Raw genomic sequence first — 22,403 nt, forward strand, 5'->3', positions numbered from 1 at the left:
AACGCTCTAACCTCCTGCCACCCCTTTACGCTGATGTGATATGAAAGGCACTCTCAAGATGGAAAGTACGAGTTTTAGAATTGTCCTACTACCTAAAATCCCTTGTTAAATTAGCAATGTAATTTTCACTGTGTGTGCGTGCGTGTGCGCGTGTGCGTGTGCGTGTGCGCACGCTGACTGGCACGATGCACCCCACAGTGTCTTTCTGTCTCGTTAAACAAGGAGGTGCTGTGTTCTCTCCCTGCCCCCACAGCTGTTTGTCCTGACTGCCCTCAACTAAAACAGCTGACATGTTTCCCCTTGATAATAGTGAGTTAGATGTCCTATTGTCTGTGTCATGCTAATAATAGTGTGTAGGGAATTGTTGAGTCATTGACAGTTCACTCATGTTAATAATCTCAATTTGGTCTTATTTTATTATGAGACATCTGATTCCAAAGGACCAAATTAACTAGAATTTGTCTTAAAAATGTGATAAAAGTATTATAATATAATAAAATAAATGGGAATACGTTTTGCCAGAAATACTAGGCTAACTGCTCAGCCTTATCTTGAAAATGCCTCATGCCAGTGATGCATAATCATAAGCATTTTTATAAAGGACCTGCTACTGACATCTTCTGGCAGAACAAGGCACACATCTCTGTGGGGAAGTTCATCCTCTACACCACAAGGGGGAGTCCTTTAGCCAATAAAAACTGCTTAAGAACGAACACCACCTTGAGCGCAGCAGCCTGTCCTTTGCGCGGTTGCTTTTCTTGCCTGTAAAAAACAACGACTGTGGCTAAAAAGTAACGGCCAACAGCCGGCCAAATGTTAAAAGCACTGTGGCTCTAAATGTGTATATGGTATATGCAATTGCGTATTCAGGGGATAATAGACTAACACTCACATTTGTCAATCCCCCTTTCCTAAATCTCAGCAGTTTGAGTTCCCTAATTCCCTTCCCCCCTCTTTTGAGGGGACACTGGATGAGCAGGGCTTTTGGAATGTGTGCAGCAGCTGCTACGTCACCGCGGTCTCTCCAGTCTCACTCCATCCGAAGATCTCAGTAAAGCTCGAGTCCCGTGGAAAAACTGTTTCTATGGCGAACGGTAAGTTTGAGTTCTAACTAAAACTTAGAGTTCGTTCAGAATGTTATTTATTTTATGAGATACACGCAAAAGGCACGTACGATGAAGTCCATGTTCAATAAATTAGTTTGCTGCTCAATTAAATGTCCGTTAGCCAATTTAGCTAGCTAGCGTGCTGACAGTAGTAACTAACGGTCGAAACTCCTGTCTTCCTTCATGGAGTGGAGTTTAGTCCGCTACCTAGCTAAGGATGTTTTTCAATATACAGACGTGTGAGCTCGCTAATTTACTGGTTTCTATTTTGTTCATGTCTACAAAATAAACGTTACTTAGCTAGCTAAATAACTAGTTACTACGCTATTAACTAATATAGCCTAGTTACATTTATAGCTAGGTGGCTAACTAACGTTAAAAAAGAAAGTCCTAAAACTGTTTCTCCACATGCGTTCTGTTCTATTGTTGGGCTCAACTTGTCCCAACTTGAACTGTTTTGAGGCACAGTGCCCGTAATTTGAGAGGGGCAACCAGAAGTGGGGGGTGCTGCAGAATATAAATATGGTTATTTGTCAACAGTCATTAGTTGTAAAAAAATTGGGCTACAAAGTATGTAACGTTAGTTCGATGAGAATAGCTGCGTGATTTGGTAATAGCAATCAAGCAACGTCATGCATGTTTGAGAGCTTGACACTTCACTTGACTCAATTGGTTATGTGGCTTTTAATGCACAAATAGAAAAAAAGGCTGAAGTTTAAGCATTTTTGTTGCAGATGTTAGCCAGACAGATATCACGTGGTCAGAATAGCAGAACATTAATTCAAATTGGTCATATATTATTACGCCAGTGTCATGGGTGGCTTTACAAAAACATTGAAAACATCCAGCTTGCGAGGATGCTGTTGATGCTGCAGCCGCGTGCATTGTGGAATCATTTAGGATTGATTAGGTGCAATATTTTGATAACATGTCTCCTCAGGGAGCCCGTAAAGTGGGACGCACTGTTCTGTCTCCATGGTGATCGAGAGGACGCCCTGCCTCGGTGTCGCGGCGTACAGCTGAAGGGGGCGTGCACCAATAGGAAACGACTACTCGTTCTCTGTGTTCAATCTCATAAATCCTCATGAAATCAACGATGGTAAGGACTACACGGCGTCAACTTGACATCGAAAGAATTGGGTAGATTACCATCGAATACGAATGTAATGCTCAGCCTTTTTTTGTGCCATCTCATATGGTTCATTCATGTGCTGAGAGGTGGAATCTTTGCTTTTTTTCTTCCATATTCTATACTCTGTTCATGCTGCTGTTGTATTGCTTTGATACCTGCGGAAGGTTTGTTTCTCCCTGACCTTGATTGAGATGCTGCATTTCTAATCTGTAGCACGCAATAATCTATTCATTGTTGTCTGTCACAAATCAAATAAAAAAGAATAACCTAGTATAAATGTCTTTTTTTTTCAGCCATTTTACAATAACGTCTATTACCCATACCAGTCAGAGACCCAAGGGACCCACTCATCAGCTGGGATCCCCTCTCTCCTAAACTCCCCCCTGAGCCAGCCCTCCTCCAGTGGCCGGTGTCCTCCAGCACCACCAGCCATGTCTGCCTCCACATCCACCACCATCCCGCCCTTCAAATTCCGGCCGCGGCGCGAGAGCGTTGACTGGCGCCGGATCAGCGCGGTGGACGTGGACCTGGTGGCCAGCGAGCTGGACTTCCAGACCCTGCAGGAGCACATCACAGGGGTGACCTTCTGCAACGTGGAGGGGGAGCGTTGTGTCCGCTGCCAGAGCCCCGTGGACCCGGCGCTGCTCAAGCTCTTCCGCCTGGCCCAGCTGACAGTGGAGTACCTGCTGCACTCCCAGGAGTACTTGACCCTGAGCCTGGGGGCGGCCGAGGAGAGGCTGCAGACCCAGGCCCACGAGCACCAGCAGCTCCTGGCCCAGCAGCAGAAGCAGGCGGACCAGGCCAAGGTACTGAAGACGGAGCTGAAGCAGAGGAAGAAAATCATTGCCCTCAACCAGCAGGCTATGATCAACATGACCAATTGCCATAAGGTACTGAACACCTCCTCACGCTGCCACTTCTTCTCAGTGTCGGTTTCCATGTGTATTGTACAACAGTTAGTCCCCCCACCCCTCTTCCTTTTGGGTCCCCCTCTTAGCCATTGTTCCCCAGGCGATATTCAGAGCTGCTTTAGCTTTGTTCAATTATCATTGTCAGAAGAGTGAGAATGCTAACAGGAGGTTCATCTTTGTACATATTTACCTCAGTTACCTCGTACCCCTGCACATTGTCTCGGTACTGTACCCTGTGTATATAGCCAAGTTATCATTACTCAATGGGAATTTATTCCTTGTGTTAGAATTTTTCTATAATAGTTTATTTAAAAAAACAACAATGTTTTTGCGTTGTTGGGAAGGGCCCGTAAGTAAACATTTCACTGTTAGTCTACCTGTTGTTTACGACGCTTGTGACAAATCAAATTTGGTTTAAGTTAATTATACCATTTAAATCAGAGACATAGTATTGGAAATAGGTTGACCTCGTCCCGTAGCTGTAATGTGGCCACTTTATAAGGATTGGTAGACGTAATCATTATCAGCTTTGTTTTGGGACATAAACAATAGGATTGTGCTCTGAGCAGATGGTGTCAGCTGGGGATAATTAGACCTACTTCTTTTAATCCACTTACAAAAGGGTGGCAAGAGACGGAACCAAAATGACTGAACCACCTCCCCCACCCTCATTCTTGTTTCCATAATGACATTGGTCTCGCGTCAACGTGTCGTTTTGATGCTGTTCTATTTTCTACACCAGAAATGGGTGCGTTTATTGTACAGATGTAGAACAGAAGGTTCCTTATATTATTAAAGGGCATTGCTGTTGAATAGGGCCCAGCTGTTGCCAAGGCAACACCTAGTGTTTCATATGACTGAGCATTGTTGCTAGGTGAGAGTGCCCTGCCCGGCTAACAGGCACGTTGATAACCGAGGCGTCTGTACAGCTCAATAATTGATGGGCCACCGTGCATCCAAAAATAGACCTCGATGTGTTGATTGTTTCACACAGGTACTCTAAATGTATTGCGTCAAGCTACATTTACAGATACAGGAACTTCAGCAGATATACAAAATGCACAGTGTATCTGATACACAGTATCTAGCCTAATTGTCTGCAATTCGCAGAAATGTTGCCTAAATTGTAGTACTTTTATCATTCAAGAAGCATCCTGCCTATTTCAGCCTGTGTGTTGTCAATGCAATCTAGAAAATGAACGTTTTAGTCCGCTTTTTTAATTACCGTCTCGCACATTAAGACACGGCAAACGGATGCCAACAGACACACAACCGCCTTGATTCTATCAATGACCGGACCTAATTCAATTTCACTGGCCATTTCCAAAGTTATTCCAGAGCAGCAATGCAATTACAGCACACAACAACAAGGGCCTCTGTTGTAGAAACCACCACTTCCCCTGCAGCATGGTAGAGCACCAGCACGCGAGGCAACAAGGTATCGGTACAGGGTGAAGGCACACATGCGTGCTGTGTTGGTGTCGGGCGTTAAATGTGGCGTGTGATGTGGGTGCTCCGGCGTTTAATCTGTCCCGTCTGTCACTCCCCCTGTGAGCTGGAGCGAGGTGACGCCAGGCATACGGGGTGAATCACGTCACACACGCTATGTAGATCTGTCTCCCAGGAAACAGTCCCTAAAGCTTATTGGTAGGTAGTATAGTCGCGGCTTGAGCTTTGGGTTCAGATGTGTTCATTTTGTGCACACAGCCCAAGTTGCCTATTACGAAATTGGCTGTACATTTGATCTATAAGTGAAGGTAGCAAACAACATGTGTTCAGACCATTGATTCGTTGCAATCTTTGCATGGGAATGTATTATAGATGTATAATTCCGTTTCCTTTTCTTTTCCTTTAGTGTCAACATTGTGATAAAGCCTTCATGAATTCCTCCTTTCTCCAGAATCATATGCAACGTCGCCATCCAGACGAGTACGACAGCCGTAAGTCAAGAGAGCTTTAAAAGGCTTGATCATCAGTGTAGAGAGAACGGTAGGGAAAGTAACCGTCAGTCAGGTAAGAAGGTTCGCTGCAGCCAACCACCCTGTCACCTATAGGGAGTCCCACTGGTATGGGTGTCCCCAAGCGCACCACAGTGTTCCTACAATGCTGGAAAACCCGTTCCTATGACATCCCTGCAGCAGCATTAGACATGTCACACACTCCCACAGAGTCTAGCAGAAAGAGAGAGATGTATATCTTTGAGGCCGGCCCTGAAACACTACTTAGGCTAACTTATTATCCATTAGTTTGTCTCTGTTATTGTTTCTCTCAGAGTTAAGGACAGGCAACCAGAGGAAAGTGAAGAGCATTGCAGATGAAGAGGAGATCAGTCGGCTGAAAGTGCAGCTGAGTTACACCACATCTGAGCTGGAGTCACAGAGGCAAGCCCTCTTGGCCAAAGCCTCTCAGGTGGGACAATAAGAACCGTGCTTGTTTCCATGGCATTGATTATCTTCGTTACTGAACGCAATGTTTGCAGTTGCGTATTTGTTTAGAGCTTTTGACCATTTTCATTCTCTTTTCATCTGTAGGAAAGAGACCAGCAGTCCATGCACCAGGATTTGATGAGAAAGCTAGAGAGCTGGAAGGAAGAAGAACACAGGAAGATGGAGGAGATGAGAGACGGTTTCCGGAGGGAGATAGAGATGCTTCACAACAGGAACGCTCTTCTTCAACAAGTGAGTCCACTAGTCCATTTGGCAAAGCACTGACTTTCATGGTTCTGTGTCCAATTCAAACTGGTGCGTTGGTGATTTGGTTCTGTAAGTCAGGGAGGTTTTTGTTTAAATGATTGGATGTGATCTGTACAGAAAGTGGATCTCAAGATGACCACTCCTGAGAGGAGGCCCAGTCCTGCTCCCCAGCAGACTGACCAAGACATGGATGAAAAAAACAAGGTTGTGGTCCAGAAGATGGATCAGAAACACAAGAAACTGGTAAGCAGCTAAGCAGTACGTCTTATCTTTAAATATTTCAAGTTGTGATTAAAAAAACAACAACAATGTATCAACTATTTATTTTGTTACAGGAAGAAAGGTTTACATCAAAAATTGAAAAAATGAAGGCTAACCATGAGAGCGAAAAGAATCAGGTATCTGAAGTTTTCATGAAGAATACTGGTTAACAGAACTACTTGTGAGTTCTGTTGAATAGTTAATGGTCAGCGGAGGCAGAGGGAAAGAGGCAGCCATCGCAGTGGGATCTCTAACGTCTATGTCTGTCCTATGTCTCCTCTCAGTGGCGGGATCAGTTTAGCAGGTTGGAGTCGTCTGTGGCGGAGTGGCAGCAGCAGAGCCAGAGGCAGAAGGAGGAGAGTGACCAGCGGCTTCAGGAGCGGGACCTAATCATCGTCTCTCAGCGAGAGCAGGTCAGTTCACTCACCACCACCCCCTGGCGACCCGACCACCGGGGCAGCTGGGAAAATGAGGAAACTGGGCGCCTACTTGGCCCTCATACAGGTAATCCTGGATTGATGGCGCCGGATGGACGTGTCATGTTTTCACACACTCATATAGTGTTGTCGTCAGGGCCACTCTGACTTCATAAGCATGTTAAGAAGTTAAATTAGGGGTTCAACAGCAGGGGTTGAATACAAAACATACAAAACATTTAAAAAATATATATAATTAAGAAATGTAGATAATTGTACTTCTTCATTTCACAGATAAAGCATATGTCCTCAAATCCACCTACTAAAGTAGTTGAAGTTCCAGGTATGCATACTTTTTCTTTGACTCTATCTTTTGTATTACTATGTTTATATTTGTCAAATTTGGATATTAGCTTGAATCTGGATAATATCTTGAGCTTGGATATTAGCTTTAATCTGGATGTTAGCTTGAACTTGGATATTTGCTGTTTATAGTTCTGTAAAGAACCTGTTACTACTGACTATTGTTCCTACTTTGTATGTTTCAGTGATCATAACAGCCCCTGCACCAGAGCCTAAACCAAAGAGAGTAGTGAAGGGTAAGTTATTAGCAGGAGATTCCCAACAATATGTAGCTCAGTCAATCTAGACATCTGCATCCTTTTGCTCAGACAAAAGGTATGCTAGCATGTAACAAAAGGTATGCTAGCATGTAACAAAAGGTATGCTAGCATGTAACAAAAGGTATGCTAGCATGTAACAAAAGGTATGCTAAATTTGGATATTAGCTTGAATCTGGATAATATCTTGAGCTTGGATATTAGGCTCTGGTGCTGGGGCTTTCCCTCTGCCTCCGCTGACCATCTTTCCTAGCATGTAACAAAAGGTATGCTAGCATGTAATAAAAGGTATGCTAGCATGTAACAAGACTGTTCTGTCAGCGATCTCTCCCTGTTGATCAGACCTCCCAACAAGATACCATTAGAGATCAATGTTATTGTTCCCTCTACCTGAGTTCCCTCCTCCTAATTCCCGCTCTTGTCTGACCTCTGACCCCCTGTGTTGTCCAATCAGAGCAGCCTCCCTCTGCTCCTAAACTGGATCCTATAGAGGAGCTGTCTGAGGAGGACAAAGGTAACACAGTCTAGACGGCAGCAGCGTCTGTCTGTCTGCTCCATGCATGCTCTCTGCACGGACGTGTCAGTTGGTCTGTGATGCCTGCCATGTAGTCAGTGAGCATTTGTGAAGTCAAGTCAGTCAAAGCCACGTTGGCCCAAAAAGGCAGCAAGATGTTCTCCTCTTCTGCCAGTCCCTCTCCATAATCCTGTGGCTGTTAGCTGTAGTTATCTATGGCACAGGTCCTTTGTAAATGGAAGAAAAGGAAGCTCATATGCACCTCTCTCTCTCTCAAATCATTTTCATGCTTACCCAGCCTGTCCTCTGAAACTACAAAGGCGTCAGTGTTATTTTCAGTGTGTTATCAAGTGTAACTGTACTGTACCTGTCTGGTGCTTGTCATAGACTCGTCCAGCGTGTCTGAGAAGAAGCCAGTTGTTGTAATGAAGCAGCCGTCTTCTGTGACCAGTGTCCTGAGGAAGAACCCCAACATCAAGAGAGAGCTGCGCCCCGCCCTGGAGCAGGCACTCCTAGAGAAGCTTGAGTCCCTGGGAGTCAAACCGGTATGTACTGTACCTTCATGAGTACAAATACACAGTGGCATCTATAAAATTACACTGTGGAAGATCTATGCCATTAAGGAGTCAGCCTGACAGATCCACCGTCAAAACCTATAAACAAATTGACTTCACTAATAGACTTGAGGGATCATTTGTTTCCCCAGTAAAGATAATCTTTATGATAGTTAAGCGTCTTCCGTTTTGTAATCTACACAACTCTGTAGGGTCTGAGGGGACTCGGAGGCAGCGAGTACAGTGATCTCATGGCTAAGTTGTGCTCGGAGAGAGAGAGTACGGCGAAGGACATTCCGGACTACTGGCGTCACCGTGAGGATGTGGCTCACACACTGCGTCTGAGACTGAAGGACAAGAGGACGGGGAGTGACTCTGCCCCCGAGCAGCGGGTCAAACCAAAACAACCCACTCAAGGTAGATGTATTTGTATTTATTATGGATCCCCATTAGCTGCTGCCAAGGCAGCCGCTACTCTTACTGGGGTCCGGCAAAATTAAGGCGGTTATACAATTTAAAAAACATTACAATACAATCATTACAGAAGTCACAACACACTAAGAGTGTGCCCTCAGGCCCATACATCACTACCACATATCTACAACGCATAATCCATGTGTACGGGTGTGTATAGTGCGTATGTTATCATGTGTGTGTGTATGCATGTGTCTGTGCCTATGTTTGTGTTACTTTACAGTCCCCTCTGTTCCATAAGGTGTATTGTTACCTGCTTTTAAATCTGATTCTACTGCTTGCATCAGTTACCTGATGTGGAATAGAGTTCCATGTAGTCATGGCTCTATGTAGTACTGTTTGCCTCCCATAGTCTGTTCTGGACTTGGGGACTGTGAAGAGACCTCTGGTGGCATGTCTTGTGGGGTATGCATGGGTGTTGGTACCTTCAGCATGTCAACACCTCTTACAAAGACAAGTAATGATGCAGTCAATCTCTCTTCCACTTTGAGCCATGAGAGATTGACATGCATGTCGTTAATGTTAGCTCTTCGCGTACTTTTAAGGGCCAGCCGTGCTGCCCTGTTTTGAGCCAACTGCAATTTTCCCAAGTCCCTCTTTGTGGCACCTGACCACACTACTGAACAGTAGTCCAGGTGTGACAAAACCAGTGCCTGTAGGACCTGCCTTGTTGATAGTGTTGTTAAGAAGGCAGAGCAGGGCTTTATTACGGACAGACTTCTCCCCATCTTAGCTACTGTTGTTTCAATATGTTTTGACCATAACAGTTTACAGTCCAGCGTTACTCCAAGCAGTTTAGTCACCTCAATGTGCTCAATTTCCACATTATTTATTACGAGATGCAGTTGAGGTTTAGGGTTTAGTGAATGATTTGTCCCAAATACAATGCTTTTAGTTTTGGAAATATTTGGACTAACTTATTCCTTGCTACCCATTCCAAAACTAACTGCAGCTCTTTGTTAAGTGTTGCAGTCATTTCAGTCGCTGTAGTAGCTGACGTGTATAGTGTTGAGTCATCCGCATACATAAACACACTGGCCTTACTCAAAGCCAGGGGCATGTCGTTAGTAAAGATTGAAAAAAGCAAAAGTCATAAATAGCTACCCTGGGGAATTCCTGCCTCTACCTGGATTATGTTTGAGAGGCTTCCATTAAAGTATCTCTTTATCCACATTATAGCAGGGGGTGCAAAGCCATAACACATACGTTTTTCCAGCACCAGACTATGATCGATCATGTCAAAAGCTGCACTGAAGTCATCAATTTCTCTCAGCCAATCATCAGTCATTTGTGTAAGTGCTGTGCTTGTTGAGTGTCCTTCCCAATATGCGTGCTGAAAGTCTGTTGTCAATTTGTTTACTGTGAAATAGCATTGTATCTGGTCATACACAATTTTTTTCCAGAAGTTTACTAAGGGTTGGTAACAGGCTGATTGGTCGGCTATTTGAGCCAGTAAAGGGGGCTTTACTATTCTTGGGTAGCGGAATGACTTTAGCTTCCCTCCAGGCTCGATGGCACATACTTTCTAGAAGGCTTAAATTGAAGATGTGGCAATATCGTCCTCTATTATCCTCAGTCATTTTCCATCCAGATTGTCAGACCCCGGTGGCTTGTCATTGATGATAGACAACCATTTTTTCACCTCTTCCAAACTGACTGTACGGAATTCAAAGTTCAATTCTTATTTTTCATAATTTGGTCTGATATATTTGGATGTGTAGTGTCAGCGTTTGTTGCTGGCATGTCATCCCTAAGTTTGCTTATCTTGCCAATGAAAAGGTCATTAAAGTAGTTGGCAATATCAGTGGGTTTTGTGATAAATGAGCCATCTGTTTTAATGAATGATGGAGCCGAGTTGGCTTTTTTACCCAAAATGTCATTTAAGGTGCTCCAAAGCTTTTTACTATCATTCTTTATATCACTTATCTTTGTTTCATAGTATAGTTTATTTTTATTTAGCTTAGTCACATGATTTCTTAATTTTCCGCGAAGTTTGCCAATCAGTTGTGCAGCCAGACTTATTTGCCATACCTTTTGCCTCATCCCTCTCAACCGTACAATTTTTCAATTCCTCATCAATCCGAGGGGATTTAACCGTTTTTACAGTCATTTTCTTAATGAGTGCGTGCTTATTAGTAACTGGAATAAGCAATTTTATTAATGTGTAAAGTGCAGCGTCTGGTTGCTCCTCATTACACACCACAGACCAGCAAATATTCTCTACAAATATTTTCTACTGTATTATTGTTATTGTATGTGTCGAACTGCTTTGCTTTATCTTGGCCAGGTCGCAGTTACAAATGAGAACTTGTTCTCAACTAGCCTACTTGGTTAAATAAAGGTGAAATTAAAATAAAATAAATAAACATCAACATATGAATCACTACAGAACTTATTGTCTGACCTCTTATACACTATATTAGGCCCAGCCTTTGGAACTTTGGTTTTCCTAGATATGGATATTATATTGAGATCACTACATCCTATGGATTTGGATACTGCTTTTTAAGCACAATTCTGCAGCATTAGTAAAGATGTGATCAATACATGTTGATGACTTAATTCCTGTGTTGTTTGTAACTACCCTGGTAGGTTGACTGACAACCTGGACCAGGTTGCAGGCACTGGTTACAGTTTGAAGTTTGTTCTTGAGTGAGCAGCTTGATGAGAGCCAGTCAATATTTAAATCACCCAGGAAATATACTTCTCTGTTGATGTCACATACATTGTCAAGCATTTCACACATATCCAGATACTGACTGTTAGCACTTGGTGGTCTATAGCATGTGGGGAGTATGAGGACTTAGAACTTTTAACGCATTCAAGAATGTTCATGTGGTTTTTGCTGAGGGGTTCATGTTTCATCTCGTGGGTCTATTCCATTCTCTTGTGATAGTTTGCTAGCATGCTGCTGGTGACATTAAACAAGTCCCCCTTAATCAATGTAACATTTAAGCCTTAACCTGCTCCCAACAGGAGTCATGTTCGTCACCGTTTTAACCTACTTAGGCCTCGAGACGTCCTCAAAACGAACGAATCAGCTGATTGTTGTTGTTCTGTCCCTCCCTACAGTGACCCAGACCAGACAGCTGTCCAGCAGCCTTTCCTCCAAGGTGACCCAAGTGATGTCAGGACCACCAGCAGCGCCTGCCAAACAGCTGCAGACGACCCCCCAGCCTGCCCCCCGGACCCTTACCAGTACCCTGGCCAAGACCTCCACTCCCAAGTACTCCACTCCACTCGTACCTAGTCAGAATCTCCTGCTGTTTGTCTCAATGCATGCCAGATAGACACCCTGTCTAAAGAGGCCACTGGCTTAATTTATGTGGTAACAGTTTCTTATTACCTTATAAGGGAGTAATTGATTGTACGTTCATTTCAAATTATGACATTGCCTTTGTCCTCGTAGGACCCCTCCCTTCAGCTCAGACGATGAGTCATCATCAGAGGAGGAGGAGGAAGAGGAGGAGGAGCCACCTCAGAAACCCAGACAGGAGCAGAGAGTCCCTCATCACAGAGCCTCCCAGCCCAGACCAACACAACCCAAGACCACCCCCCATCACAAACTCACCCTGTCCAAACCGGTCCAGGCCAGATCGAGCCACCCAAAACAGATCCAGCCCATTACCACCCAGGCTCAGCCATATAAACCCCAGCAGCCCAGAAGCACTGCGGTCAACACGACCAAGACGGCAGTCACTGTGGTAGAGAGCGAAGGAGAGTGGACAGAGGGGAGTGAGTTGGAGGAGGTCGACCCACAACAGCTCCAGAACTACAAAGACCAGAATGGGAACGTACAGAAGACTACAAACAGTAGGGGGGCTTTTGTTGTTTTTACACCACGAGGCTGATTTACTCGTTTGTGTGGTATTAAGTGCTAATATCAGATAACAACACACATATCTCAAGACTACAGACTTTTCTTTTTTAGTTGTGTGTTTATTGAAAACTGTTGCCCATAGGTTTTTATGCGTTGTGCTGACCATATTTGTCTTTCCAGATAACCTGGTCAAGGACTTGACTAAGAGCCTGGAGAAGCAGCTTGCAGACAGAGGACCAAAGAAGCCACTAGGGGGAGTGAGCGTCTTACCAGAGAGGAAAGACAAAGACGTCGTACGGGAACTCAAGGTGAGAAATCCTCTCTAGTCTCCTCTCTGCAGTGTCATCATCAACTCAGAGTAACATAAGACATAGAGAACAAACAGAACATTTGCTGACGTCAGAATGTTCCCATATCCTAATCGTGTTCATCTGGACTGTTATGTGGTGTTTCAGTATACAAACGAAGACGATGAGGATGACTGGGATATCTCCTCGTTGGATGACCTATCGGTACCCGCCCCCGTGGGCAAGCCCACCGCCCCCTTGAGGAAGAGCCTGGAATCAGACAGCGCTACCAGTGTCTGGGGAACATCCACCGGGAAGGGGCAGAAAACAGGTCAGTCTCACTCTCTCTCTCACAGACCTGGCTCCATGCAGGTCCCTTTATCCTTCACCTTCAGCCTCTGATGATGTTTATCCGTTCCCCAGGTTTGAATGAAGCAGGAACCGGCAGCACTCTGAAGAGCAGCCTGGTCTCCGTCAGCGACTGGAGTGACGATGATATATAGCAATATGGAGGTGATACGGGTTTACCGTTCTACAATGATAAAACTCAATATGACGCCCATAGGAATTCTTTGGAAGACAAATATACTTATACATGATTTACCGATACTGTTTTAGAATAACAGTTGCATATAAAAGAGACTTAACGAAGAGATCCTCTCTGCTCAGGACACTGTGTATCTCTAGAGATATACACCTATGACAGTGGTAGCCATCTGCCTTGTGGCAGTTTTCAGTGTTTTTATTTTATATACAGATTATATATTAGCTACAGGATAATTGTCACCTTAGAGGTTTTATGAAATGTGATGTTGCACTCCATGTGAGGTACTTGTATGATTTGTGTCAAAACAATTTACATGACATTTGTAAGACATTTGAATGTCCTATGAAAGAAAATAAAATGTTTTTGTATATAAAATATTTATACATGCTAGACAAGCGATAAAACATTATTTTTTTTAAATCAAATGAAAACGTTCATCCCTTTCCTTGATGTCAATTCAGTTCACAAAAGGAACACAGTTATATGTAAGTAAAACAGTCCTACATAAGGTGTAGGTGGTGAGACAGTTACCAAATCAAATTGATTCAGTTCCCACAATGTTTTCATGGTACCTAACGACCAATGATATGAAGCGGTGTATTTCATGTAGTACAGGAGCTACTGCAGCTCAATCTAAATCGTCCCTGCTATACGTCCCAGTGGTCCTTGTCCTGATCCTTCTGCCACCTCTGCTCCCTTGGACCAATTGTGGCATTGGAGTCACTCTGGAAGAGTTTGGCATCATGTATGTGCGTCTGGTCTGCGCTGTGGCATAGGAGTTAGGTCTGCGGTGCCTTTTCTTCGAACTGGAAGACGGGGCAAGAGAATTGTGAGATGATGAACATATTCGACACAAAATATATTCCTCTGACGCAATCTGTTGTCTTTCGAGTGAAGCAGGAATTTTGTGGAAAGTATTACGTGGAGCGTAAAAACTCCTTTCCAGAGAAGAAACTGAGTACGAAACCACCGGTGATGAGCAAGAGCGAGCCTCCCCAGCCAGTAAAAACCGCTGCTCCGATTTCAAATCTGAAGAGAGAAAATTAGAAAGCATATACTTTATACTTAACTACTTGTTGTTCTAGTGTGTTCCAGCAGTCTCATTGGGAAAAAATCCACTCACTTCTGTGCCTGTAAATTGGGATCGACAAACTCTGATCTTACTTTGTTACCCCACCAGGAGTACACGATCAGGCCAGCAAATCCTAGGAGGAAAACAGCTATTATTATCATATTTAACTAGGCAAGTCAGTTAACAAATTCTTAATTATAATGACGGCCTAACCCAGCCAAGCCCTAACCCCGACGACACTGGGCCAATGGTGCACCGCCCTATAGTTCTCCCAATCACAGCCAGTTGTGATACAGCCTGGAATCAAACCAGGGTCTGTAGTGACGCCTCTAGCACTGAGATGCAGTGCCTTAGACCGCTGTGCCACTCGGGACTGCTGCGCCATGGATGGACAGATGGACAGAGCCCTTACTGAGTGAAGGAACACTGATGCAGAGAGTAGAACACTCAGTTAAACAGGAAGCCAAAGTACAGGACTACAGTTATGTATTATACACTGAGTATACAAAACATTAGGAACAACTTCCTAATATTGAGTTGTACCAACCCTCTTTTGCCCTCAGAACAGCTTCAATTCATCAGAGTATGGACTCTGCACGATACTACAAGCCCCGTGTGGCTCACTTGTTAGAGCATGGCACTTGCAAAGCCAGGGTTGTGGGTTTGAATCCCATGGAGGACCAGTATGAAAATGTATGTACTCACTACTGTAAGTTGCTCTGGATGAGAGTGTCTGCTAAATGACTGAAATGTAAAAAAATGTGTTGAAAGTGTTCCACAGGGATGCTGGTCCATGTTGACTCCAATGCTTCCCACAATTGTGTGAAGTTGGCTGGATGTCCTTTGGGTGGTGGACCATTCTTGATACACACGGGAAACTGTTGAGTGTGAAAAAGCCAGCAGCGTTGCAGTTCTTGACACAAACCGGTGTGCCTGGCACCTACTACCATACCCCATTCAAAGATACTTAAAGCTTTTACCTTGCCCATTCACCCTCTGAATGGCACACACACACACAGTCCATGTTTTAATTGTCTCAATGCTTAAACAAATCATTCTTTAAGCTTTCTCCTCCCCTTCCTCTACACCGATTGAAGAGGATTTAACAAGTGACGTCAATAAGGGATCATAGCTTTCTCCTGGATTCACCTGGTCAGTCTATGTCATGGAAAGATCGGGTGTTTTTAATGTGTTGTGTACTCCGTGTATATTGGAGTTTGTGGATTCCACTCTATGGTATCGCTACTTCCGTCTGCAACATGTTGATCATGATATTTCTATTCATACTTCTGCTCTGCCCCATTATCTGCCTGTAATGTAGTACTGTATAAGAGCATCTGCTGAATGACAATCAACGGCACCGAACTGCACTGAAGATCTTGATTACAACCCTCCAAGTTGTAAGAGTCAATATCCCATCATGTATCATCAGATGTTCGGTGTCCATATTAAGACAGAATCACACATCCATGGAAGTTGTGACAAGCTGACCAGAACATACCTGGTAGGTCCACCATGGAGGGGTACTCTTCGCAGTCGGACACCCCCGTTGAGTTTGAGACACAGTCCTTCCAGAGGTTAGAGAAGTAGTTGCCGGTGGTGAGCTCCACGCTTCCCACTTCAGACCAGGTCCAGTGCTCTATAGCCAGGGCGGAGCTCACCAGAATCCAGCCAGACACGACACAAGCAGCCTATCTCCATGTACATCATCACCGTCCTATGCTTCATGATGATGGTGATAAGGAGGATGCTCTCCTCGAGCTTGGCAGTGGTAACGGGGGAAAAAAGCTAAGTTTACGAAGAGGATTTACCTGAGAGATGGGTGTAGTGAACAAAGCTGGGGTGAAGTTCCAGAGTTGCTCAGGGATCTTTGGTCTGTGGAAGTCAAGGTGCAGCCAGGCACTTGCATTGTTATGTCACTGATGCCTCCCAGTCAAACCAGCATTGTGGAAGTTTGGCTTATTTCACAGTGTTTTGCTCAGTATGCAAACGTCTCTTTTCACACGATCCAGGGGGAGATAGCATCAGGGATGGGGATTCATAAAAAGTTTCCTCCCTCCCCTCGTATGGGGGTTTGACTAGGTCTCTCTCTCATAGCCCTTTATCTCAAATCACAGTGGATGAACTGCTCCCTCCCGGCTAAGGTCACAAGACACTGGTGCATGTAACTGATTCATGTCAATATTCTCTGAACAAACTGATAATGATCTATGTAATATAACCTGTAGAGCTGAGGACAGTATCCCAAAGTAGATCTTTATTGGATTTTTGTTTTGCCACAATAATTAAAATAGCATTTTAAAATGAAAAAGAACATGCTAATACACATGGAACAGCTACATAACAAAAAAAAAATTCAATCCCAGTGCAACATGCCACACGATCACAACCAATCACTGTAGAGGTGGGACTTGTTGGATACCTTTGGCTCCTGTGACTGTTTTGATTGGCTGTTTTCTCTAGTCCAAAATTCTCTGGTGAGGGGCACCATGGGAGATCTGGAAGAGGGGGCTAATTCCACCCTGCTAGAGAATTAACATATATTCAGAAAACATGCACTCAAAATTTATGCAAATGGCATTGTAGACTGAAAATACACCATTCATTTAGAGAAGCATGCTTATGTGGTGTTGTATGTAAATCAGGCATGTACGCTTATACTTGTACTGTACTGTACATTTAACCTGTTTGAATGGGCTACTGTCAATATAGTGTCAGAGAACAGTATGGGTCATAATATGAGGAGGAAGCATCCCACTAGGCCAAGCCAAAGAGCAGATCCAATATCATACCCGAGTAGGGAAAAATGTAGAAAAAAAACAGCTTGATATTCCCATACGATTTGTTATTCCAACATCTTCCCTCAGATTGTTCTATTTGCGACATTGCCTTAGTTTTGATGGGTCTGCTTTGGCATGTAAAAATGGCTGCTGCGACTGTGTTCATAAACAACAACTGCTGATGTCTGAGACGCCTGCATGATGATGCGTCAGGGATTAGGAACCAATGACAAAGAAGAAAAACATATAGTCGGGATGAGGAAGTTTAAGCCCTCTAAGTTAAGGTGATTTCTACGGTATGTGTCCTGAGAGAGGCAGCTGTTAATAGCAGTTTGTCATTGGTTCTCTGGTTTCCTCCAATGGAAGGGCACTCCATTCCAACAAAGAAAAACACAGTTCTCACCAGCCCCAGGGCTAGACCAATCATCAGAAGCCCTTTCACTCCCTGGATGTACGCTGTGTAACACAGACAGATCTCATTGCTTTGGAGGCTAATCAATTACTGTAACATTATATACAAAATGAATTGAACTTAGCTTAGCCAAATAAAATATATCACAAATATCATGTATCGTTGTATTAGTCACTATGTATCATAGCTGTGTTGACCTGCCAATATGCTTTAATTAATTAAGTTCAATTTAGAGAAACATTCATATTAACAGACACTTCACCCGTACGACTCCTGATTATTCCACACAGAGATGCCAGATACGAGATGAGAGATTCTAGTACTCAAACCACGTTTCACCGTCCTCAGAACCCCAAAGTCCACACAGTTGACCACAGTGGTAGAGTCCTCAGAGCAGTCCTTCCACAGGTTGGACCAGAACCAGGTCACACTGACGATTGAGGACCCACCCTGGCCCCCGACCTGGGCCACCCTCCAGTAGTCGATAGCCAGGGTGCAGGCCACAAACACCCAGTCCAGCATGGACACCACGAGTCCCAGGATCTGAACCAACCTCCTCCACATTCCTCTGTCTGGACAGGTGGGGACTACCACACAGGGACTACCGAGGGTAAGTTAATGGAACTATTACAAGGTTACTGATTTTATCCAATCTAGTCACGGAATTCACAAAAATGCATCCATTAAAAAGGATTCCATATTAATTTAGAAGAGCACAAGATGGGAGCATCGGTCTGTCAGCTGTGCCGCATATCACTCTTGGTTTAAATAGGAAATAGTGTCCGGGCAGAATTGAGTGGCAACACCAAAAACAGACTGTTTACAGGCAACCTCCCTGACTGCTTTGGCAGGTATGACTGCTGACAATATTAGGAAAGTAACATCTGAAAGAGTTGGTGATTATTTATAGACCTTAAAATAACTTGATTTTGATTAGACTACAGTTTAATCATTTGAAAATGGAGAACAACAAGAACACGGAGTCAGAGAGAGCTTGGTCAAAATGCAGAAAAGTCCTGCTTTAAATCACATTATCAATAGCAATACATGAAACAATGAATGTGATGAAGCAGTTTATTTGATGATCGTGAAACACTCCCAGGATAAAAAGGCCATTAGATACAGAGACTTTCCCCCACATAAAGATTCACAATTGGATCATCATTGGGCCGTCATACGATTTAAACATTTAACCGAGTTAATCAAAGGATTTGTTGTGATTCATCGCGATTCATCGCAAATTCAGAATTTGCTCAAATTGAGTTGTCCAAAGTAACGGTTAGCAAATCAGGTAAATTGATAAAGCACACTTAATTTAACCTCATTGTTAACGTGTTTTGACATCGAATTGTTGTTTTTAGCTGTGTAAATTATGTATTTTGGATGTTCTCACTGTATTTTGAAAGCTTTCAGACAATGCGATTAATCCCGATTTAAAAAAACATTAGTTCACTAAAATTCCAAAAAGTTAACGGATTAACTCTGACAGCCCTAATCATCATATACAGTATATACAATTGTTACTTCAGTTCGGTCTGGCTTCCCTGTGGCTCAGTTGGTAGAGCATGGTGTTTGCAACGCCAGCATGGTGTGTGCAACACCAGGGTTGTGGGTTCGATTCCCACGGGGGGCCAGTACAAAAAAAAAAAGGCATGAAATGAAATGTATGAAAAGTTTGCATTCACTACTGTAAGTCGCTCTGGATAAGAGCGTCTGCTAAATGACTAAAATGTAAAATGCAGTCAAAATCACACATACAATGCACAGAACCAGGTCATATGTAGGAGTTTTTGATAAACGGTTTTCTCTCTCTCCTCCTTGACCCACTGGATAAAGAGGACACTGTACTACTGCTGCCGCTGCTCACCTCAGAGTCTACTGACCCATGAGACCTCGACCTCGATGAACGACCAGACGTCAAAGACCCACCGGCAGATTTCGAGGACTGCACGGATTTTGAGGACCGCCCAGACCGCTCTGATTTGGACGCACGACTGGACTGACCAGACTTTGAGGAGATGGCGGACACATCTGAGTGTGCAGCTTTGGAAGAAATCTTAGATGCAGATGAAACCTTGATCTTGGAGGTGATCGGGGACACTGGGGACTGTGCTGTGGTGGACTTGGCCTGGTCCCTCTCAACCTCGGGAAGTTCAGGGATGACTATAGTTTTGCTGGGAGAGATAACATACAAAATGAGAAAGAATAAATCAATGACAAGTTTATTATGAATAAATGAATAACTATTCCATGATGAGCATGACTATGCATTTACTCACCTCTTGTCCCCACAGAGTAGTTTGCACACAGAGACCAAGTAGAACCAACCCCCTGTCATATGGAAAGCTGATCCCACCCAGCCAAGAAACAGAGGAGTCCCTAGGTCAAACCTGTGTGTGTGTGTTAGTGTGTGTGTGTTAGTGTGTGTGTGAGCGAGAGAGAGAGAGAGAGAGAGAGAGAATCAATATTATCTTGTAACTGAATGGAAAAACCTGCATCCAAGTCAACTCACTTTAATCCGTCAAAATAGGGGTTGAAGTATTCCCCGGAGACGTATTTTGCGTAGACAGCATACCCCGACGCAGCCAGAAAGCCTGCATAAGACGAAGTGAGTCAGTCAGCTACTCTCGATCTGCTACAGCATGCGTCGACCAGGTTGCTTTCACAGAGGGAGAAGTCGCCTGAAAGAATATGTTTACCGCTGATGATGTGACAGACTCCTCCGGTGAAGAGCTTCCTGTGCTTCGCCTTGTCCTTGCCCCCGAGGAAGGTGCACTCCATCCCAATCAGACTGAGTACGAACCCCAGCATCCCCACAGACAGAGCACCCATCAGCAGGCCCCTCACAATCTGGATGTGGTCTGGTTGATAAGAACACAACCAAACGCAAGGTCACATTTTTACACTACGGTAGGCTTTATAACGTCAGTGGAATAACCAATGTGACTGTACTGAAACAGTCTAAACTCACAGAAGTTTGTCTGCATTGCTTAAATGATAGAGTACAGTAATAGTCACATATTAACAGAATTTGTTTTAAACCCTATTTTTGGGGGGTAAATTAACTTTACAGGCTGTCTTCAGATGTGTCCCTCTTGTTAATATACAACTTCATACCCACCGTAGAATTAGAACACAATATGTTATGCATGTCTCTATGGTACTTACTGTCCACGGACCAGAGCACAGGGAAGTCTTGGCAGTTGGTGACAGAAGTGGAGTCGGTGAAGCAGGCCTTCCACAGGTTAGACCAGTACCAGGCCACCTTGATGACAGCCGAGCCGCCCATGCCCCCGATAGACGTGACCTTCCAGCCCTCCATGGCCATGGTGCATGCCACAAAGATCCAGCCCAGCACTGTCATCAGGAAGCCCCAGATCTGCATCACGCGGATTTTCATCCTGATACTCCGGTGTGTGGAGTCAGTCTATATGCTCTATATCTAGATAACCCTCAAGTTACCTTATTATGACTGTGTCTCTTGCGTTTCTTTTCTCAAGATCTGACTTATTGGCGATTCCTTTTTCTCTCGTCTATACAATGGTGTGTCTCCTTGGTGGAGCCACCGTCCAGTGGAGTCTCCTGCTGTGTTGTGCTGTAGAAGAAACCTGCTCATCCTAGTCATACAGCTTGGTAGCAGGGCTCAGTGTGACTAAGGAGACAGTCATTTTGTCACTCTACCTGGTTGGCACTTTTCCCATACTGCATGAGGGTGGATATGGGTCTGATGCTGCTCAGGTTCCCAGAATCTTGTTTGGGTGCTAAAAATGTTGACCTAAGCGTTTATCTCACGTTTCAAAAACATCCATCTCTATGTCCCAAGCTGATTTCTTGGGTTTTTGATTTATTTGACTAATTCTGATCAAATGTATTCGGAGGACATAAACATGACCTAGTATGGCCTAAAAGCTATGGGAAAAACTTGACCTCATCTCAAGATCATCATTATTTTAAATAAAGTGCTGGTCTGACCTTAACTAGTTCAATAAGAACTCATTACCTGAGGAATTAAAACTTCAGAGTCTGTTGAAGCGTTTCCATTGTCCGTTGACATTGCCTCGGGCTGCGGTAGGTTATTAGCTAGGTGTGCTGCCTGCTTCACTTATATAATTAAAACATAACGTCTTTGACCTCATATAATTATGCTTAAATCCACGGCTCTCTCTGATGGTATTAGTTGCATGGGGAATGATGGATTTTCTTGTGGTGAGTGAAGATGAGAAGGGTCTTCTTTGTACCGAGTCCCTCGGCTTATTGGCAAAGTAGATGGGACATTGGAATGGACCCACTGTTGTGATGCATGGACCTATATGGTGGTAATTCATGCTTTTCATTAATGAAGGGCTAATAACGGAGAAAGAACAAAAGAGTGGTTGTGTTCGCTGGCAGGGCCTCACGTTAATCATGGGTTATAAAGCACAAATACATGCTGCATAATAACCTACCATGATAGTTTAAGAAATATTAAGTCAGATTCCATCCAAAGATGCATACACAGAACATTGTTTGAATTTCTATCTGTCAATAGTTTGATTCTATGGTCCTCTAAATAAAGTATAGACATACGGTCTGGTGGTGTCTTGTTGACTGAGGTACAGTTTGGTTGTCTTGGCAACCAAACTGTGCCTCAACCACAGTCCGAATCAGACTCAACTTGTGTATTTTGTACAGAAAGTATTTGCTGTAAATTTGGCAGAAATAAACTTTTTGGGGCAAGGATTCTGCTGGTGGCCTTCATGTTGGAATGTAGAATCTGATGTAACAAAATAATCATGAATTATGGATGCTTGTGAATCATGTGGCC

The 22,403-nt window shown here is 43.9% G+C and overlaps 2 protein-coding genes across 6 annotated transcripts; one reads left to right on the forward strand and one right to left on the reverse strand.

Moving 5' to 3' along the window:
* The first annotated feature begins 995 nt into the window (after positions 1–995).
* Positions 996–13,725, forward strand: LOC115196113 (zinc finger protein Dzip1). 4 transcript variants are annotated; one of them, XM_029756693.1, is made up of 19 exons: positions 996–1,094; positions 2,047–2,205; positions 2,532–3,128; positions 5,005–5,089; positions 5,422–5,558; positions 5,681–5,827; positions 5,960–6,085; positions 6,178–6,240; positions 6,388–6,516; positions 6,814–6,862; positions 7,068–7,118; positions 7,594–7,653; positions 8,041–8,198; positions 8,420–8,624; positions 11,754–11,907; positions 12,091–12,494; positions 12,682–12,809; positions 12,957–13,119; positions 13,212–13,725. In XM_029756693.1, the coding sequence occupies exons 2-19, from the start codon at positions 2,191–2,193 to the stop codon at positions 13,289–13,291; spliced, it is 2,751 nt and encodes a 916-aa protein (XP_029612553.1). In that variant the 5' UTR covers positions 996–1,094; positions 2,047–2,190; the 3' UTR covers positions 13,292–13,725. The 4 variants fall into 4 exon arrangements, with proteins under 4 accessions (XP_029612553.1, XP_029612554.1, XP_029612555.1 ...); XM_029756694.1 differs by having other exon boundaries at positions 5,050–5,089; XM_029756695.1 differs by lacking the exon at positions 7,594–7,653.
* A 5,539-nt stretch (positions 13,726–19,264) lies between these two features.
* LOC115196122 (claudin-10) lies at positions 19,265–21,685 on the reverse strand. Of its 2 annotated transcripts, XM_029756712.1 has the most exons (5): positions 20,768–21,683; positions 20,299–20,460; positions 20,112–20,193; positions 19,879–19,989; positions 19,265–19,773 (listed from the first exon to the last, which is right to left on the reverse strand). In XM_029756712.1, exons 1-5 carry the CDS (start codon positions 20,997–20,999, stop codon positions 19,374–19,376), a joined length of 987 nt encoding a protein of 328 aa, XP_029612572.1. In that variant the 5' UTR covers positions 21,000–21,683; the 3' UTR covers positions 19,265–19,373. The 2 variants fall into 2 exon arrangements, with proteins under 2 accessions (XP_029612572.1, XP_029612574.1); XM_029756714.1 differs by lacking the exon at positions 19,879–19,989 and having other exon boundaries at positions 20,768–21,685.
* Between the last annotated feature and the right edge of the window lie 718 nt (positions 21,686–22,403).

Source organism: Salmo trutta, chromosome 6, assembly GCF_901001165.1.
Source record: "Salmo trutta chromosome 6, fSalTru1.1, whole genome shotgun sequence".
NCBI lineage: Eukaryota > Metazoa > Chordata > Actinopteri > Salmoniformes > Salmonidae > Salmo > Salmo trutta.

Coding starts and splice junctions, on each gene's coding strand:
- LOC115196113 (XM_029756693.1), top strand. Junction 5,090..5,421: donor TCCAGACGAGTACGACAGCC/GTAAGTCAAGAG, acceptor TGTTTCTCTCAG/AGTTAAGGACAGGCAACCAG. Junction 13,120..13,211: donor CGGGAAGGGGCAGAAAACAG/GTCAGTCTCACT, acceptor TCCGTTCCCCAG/GTTTGAATGAAGCAGGAACC.
- LOC115196122 (XM_029756712.1), bottom strand. CDS start 20,999: ATGAAAATCCGCGTGATGCAGATCTGGGGCTTCCTGATGACAGTGCTG. Junction 20,461..20,767: donor TGTGCTCTGGTCCGTGGACA/GTAAGTACCATA, acceptor CTTATCAACCAG/ACCACATCCAGATTGTGAGG. Junction 19,774..19,878: donor CTACTCTGTGGGGACAAGAG/GTGAGTAAATGC, acceptor TATCTCTCCCAG/CAAAACTATAGTCATCCCTG.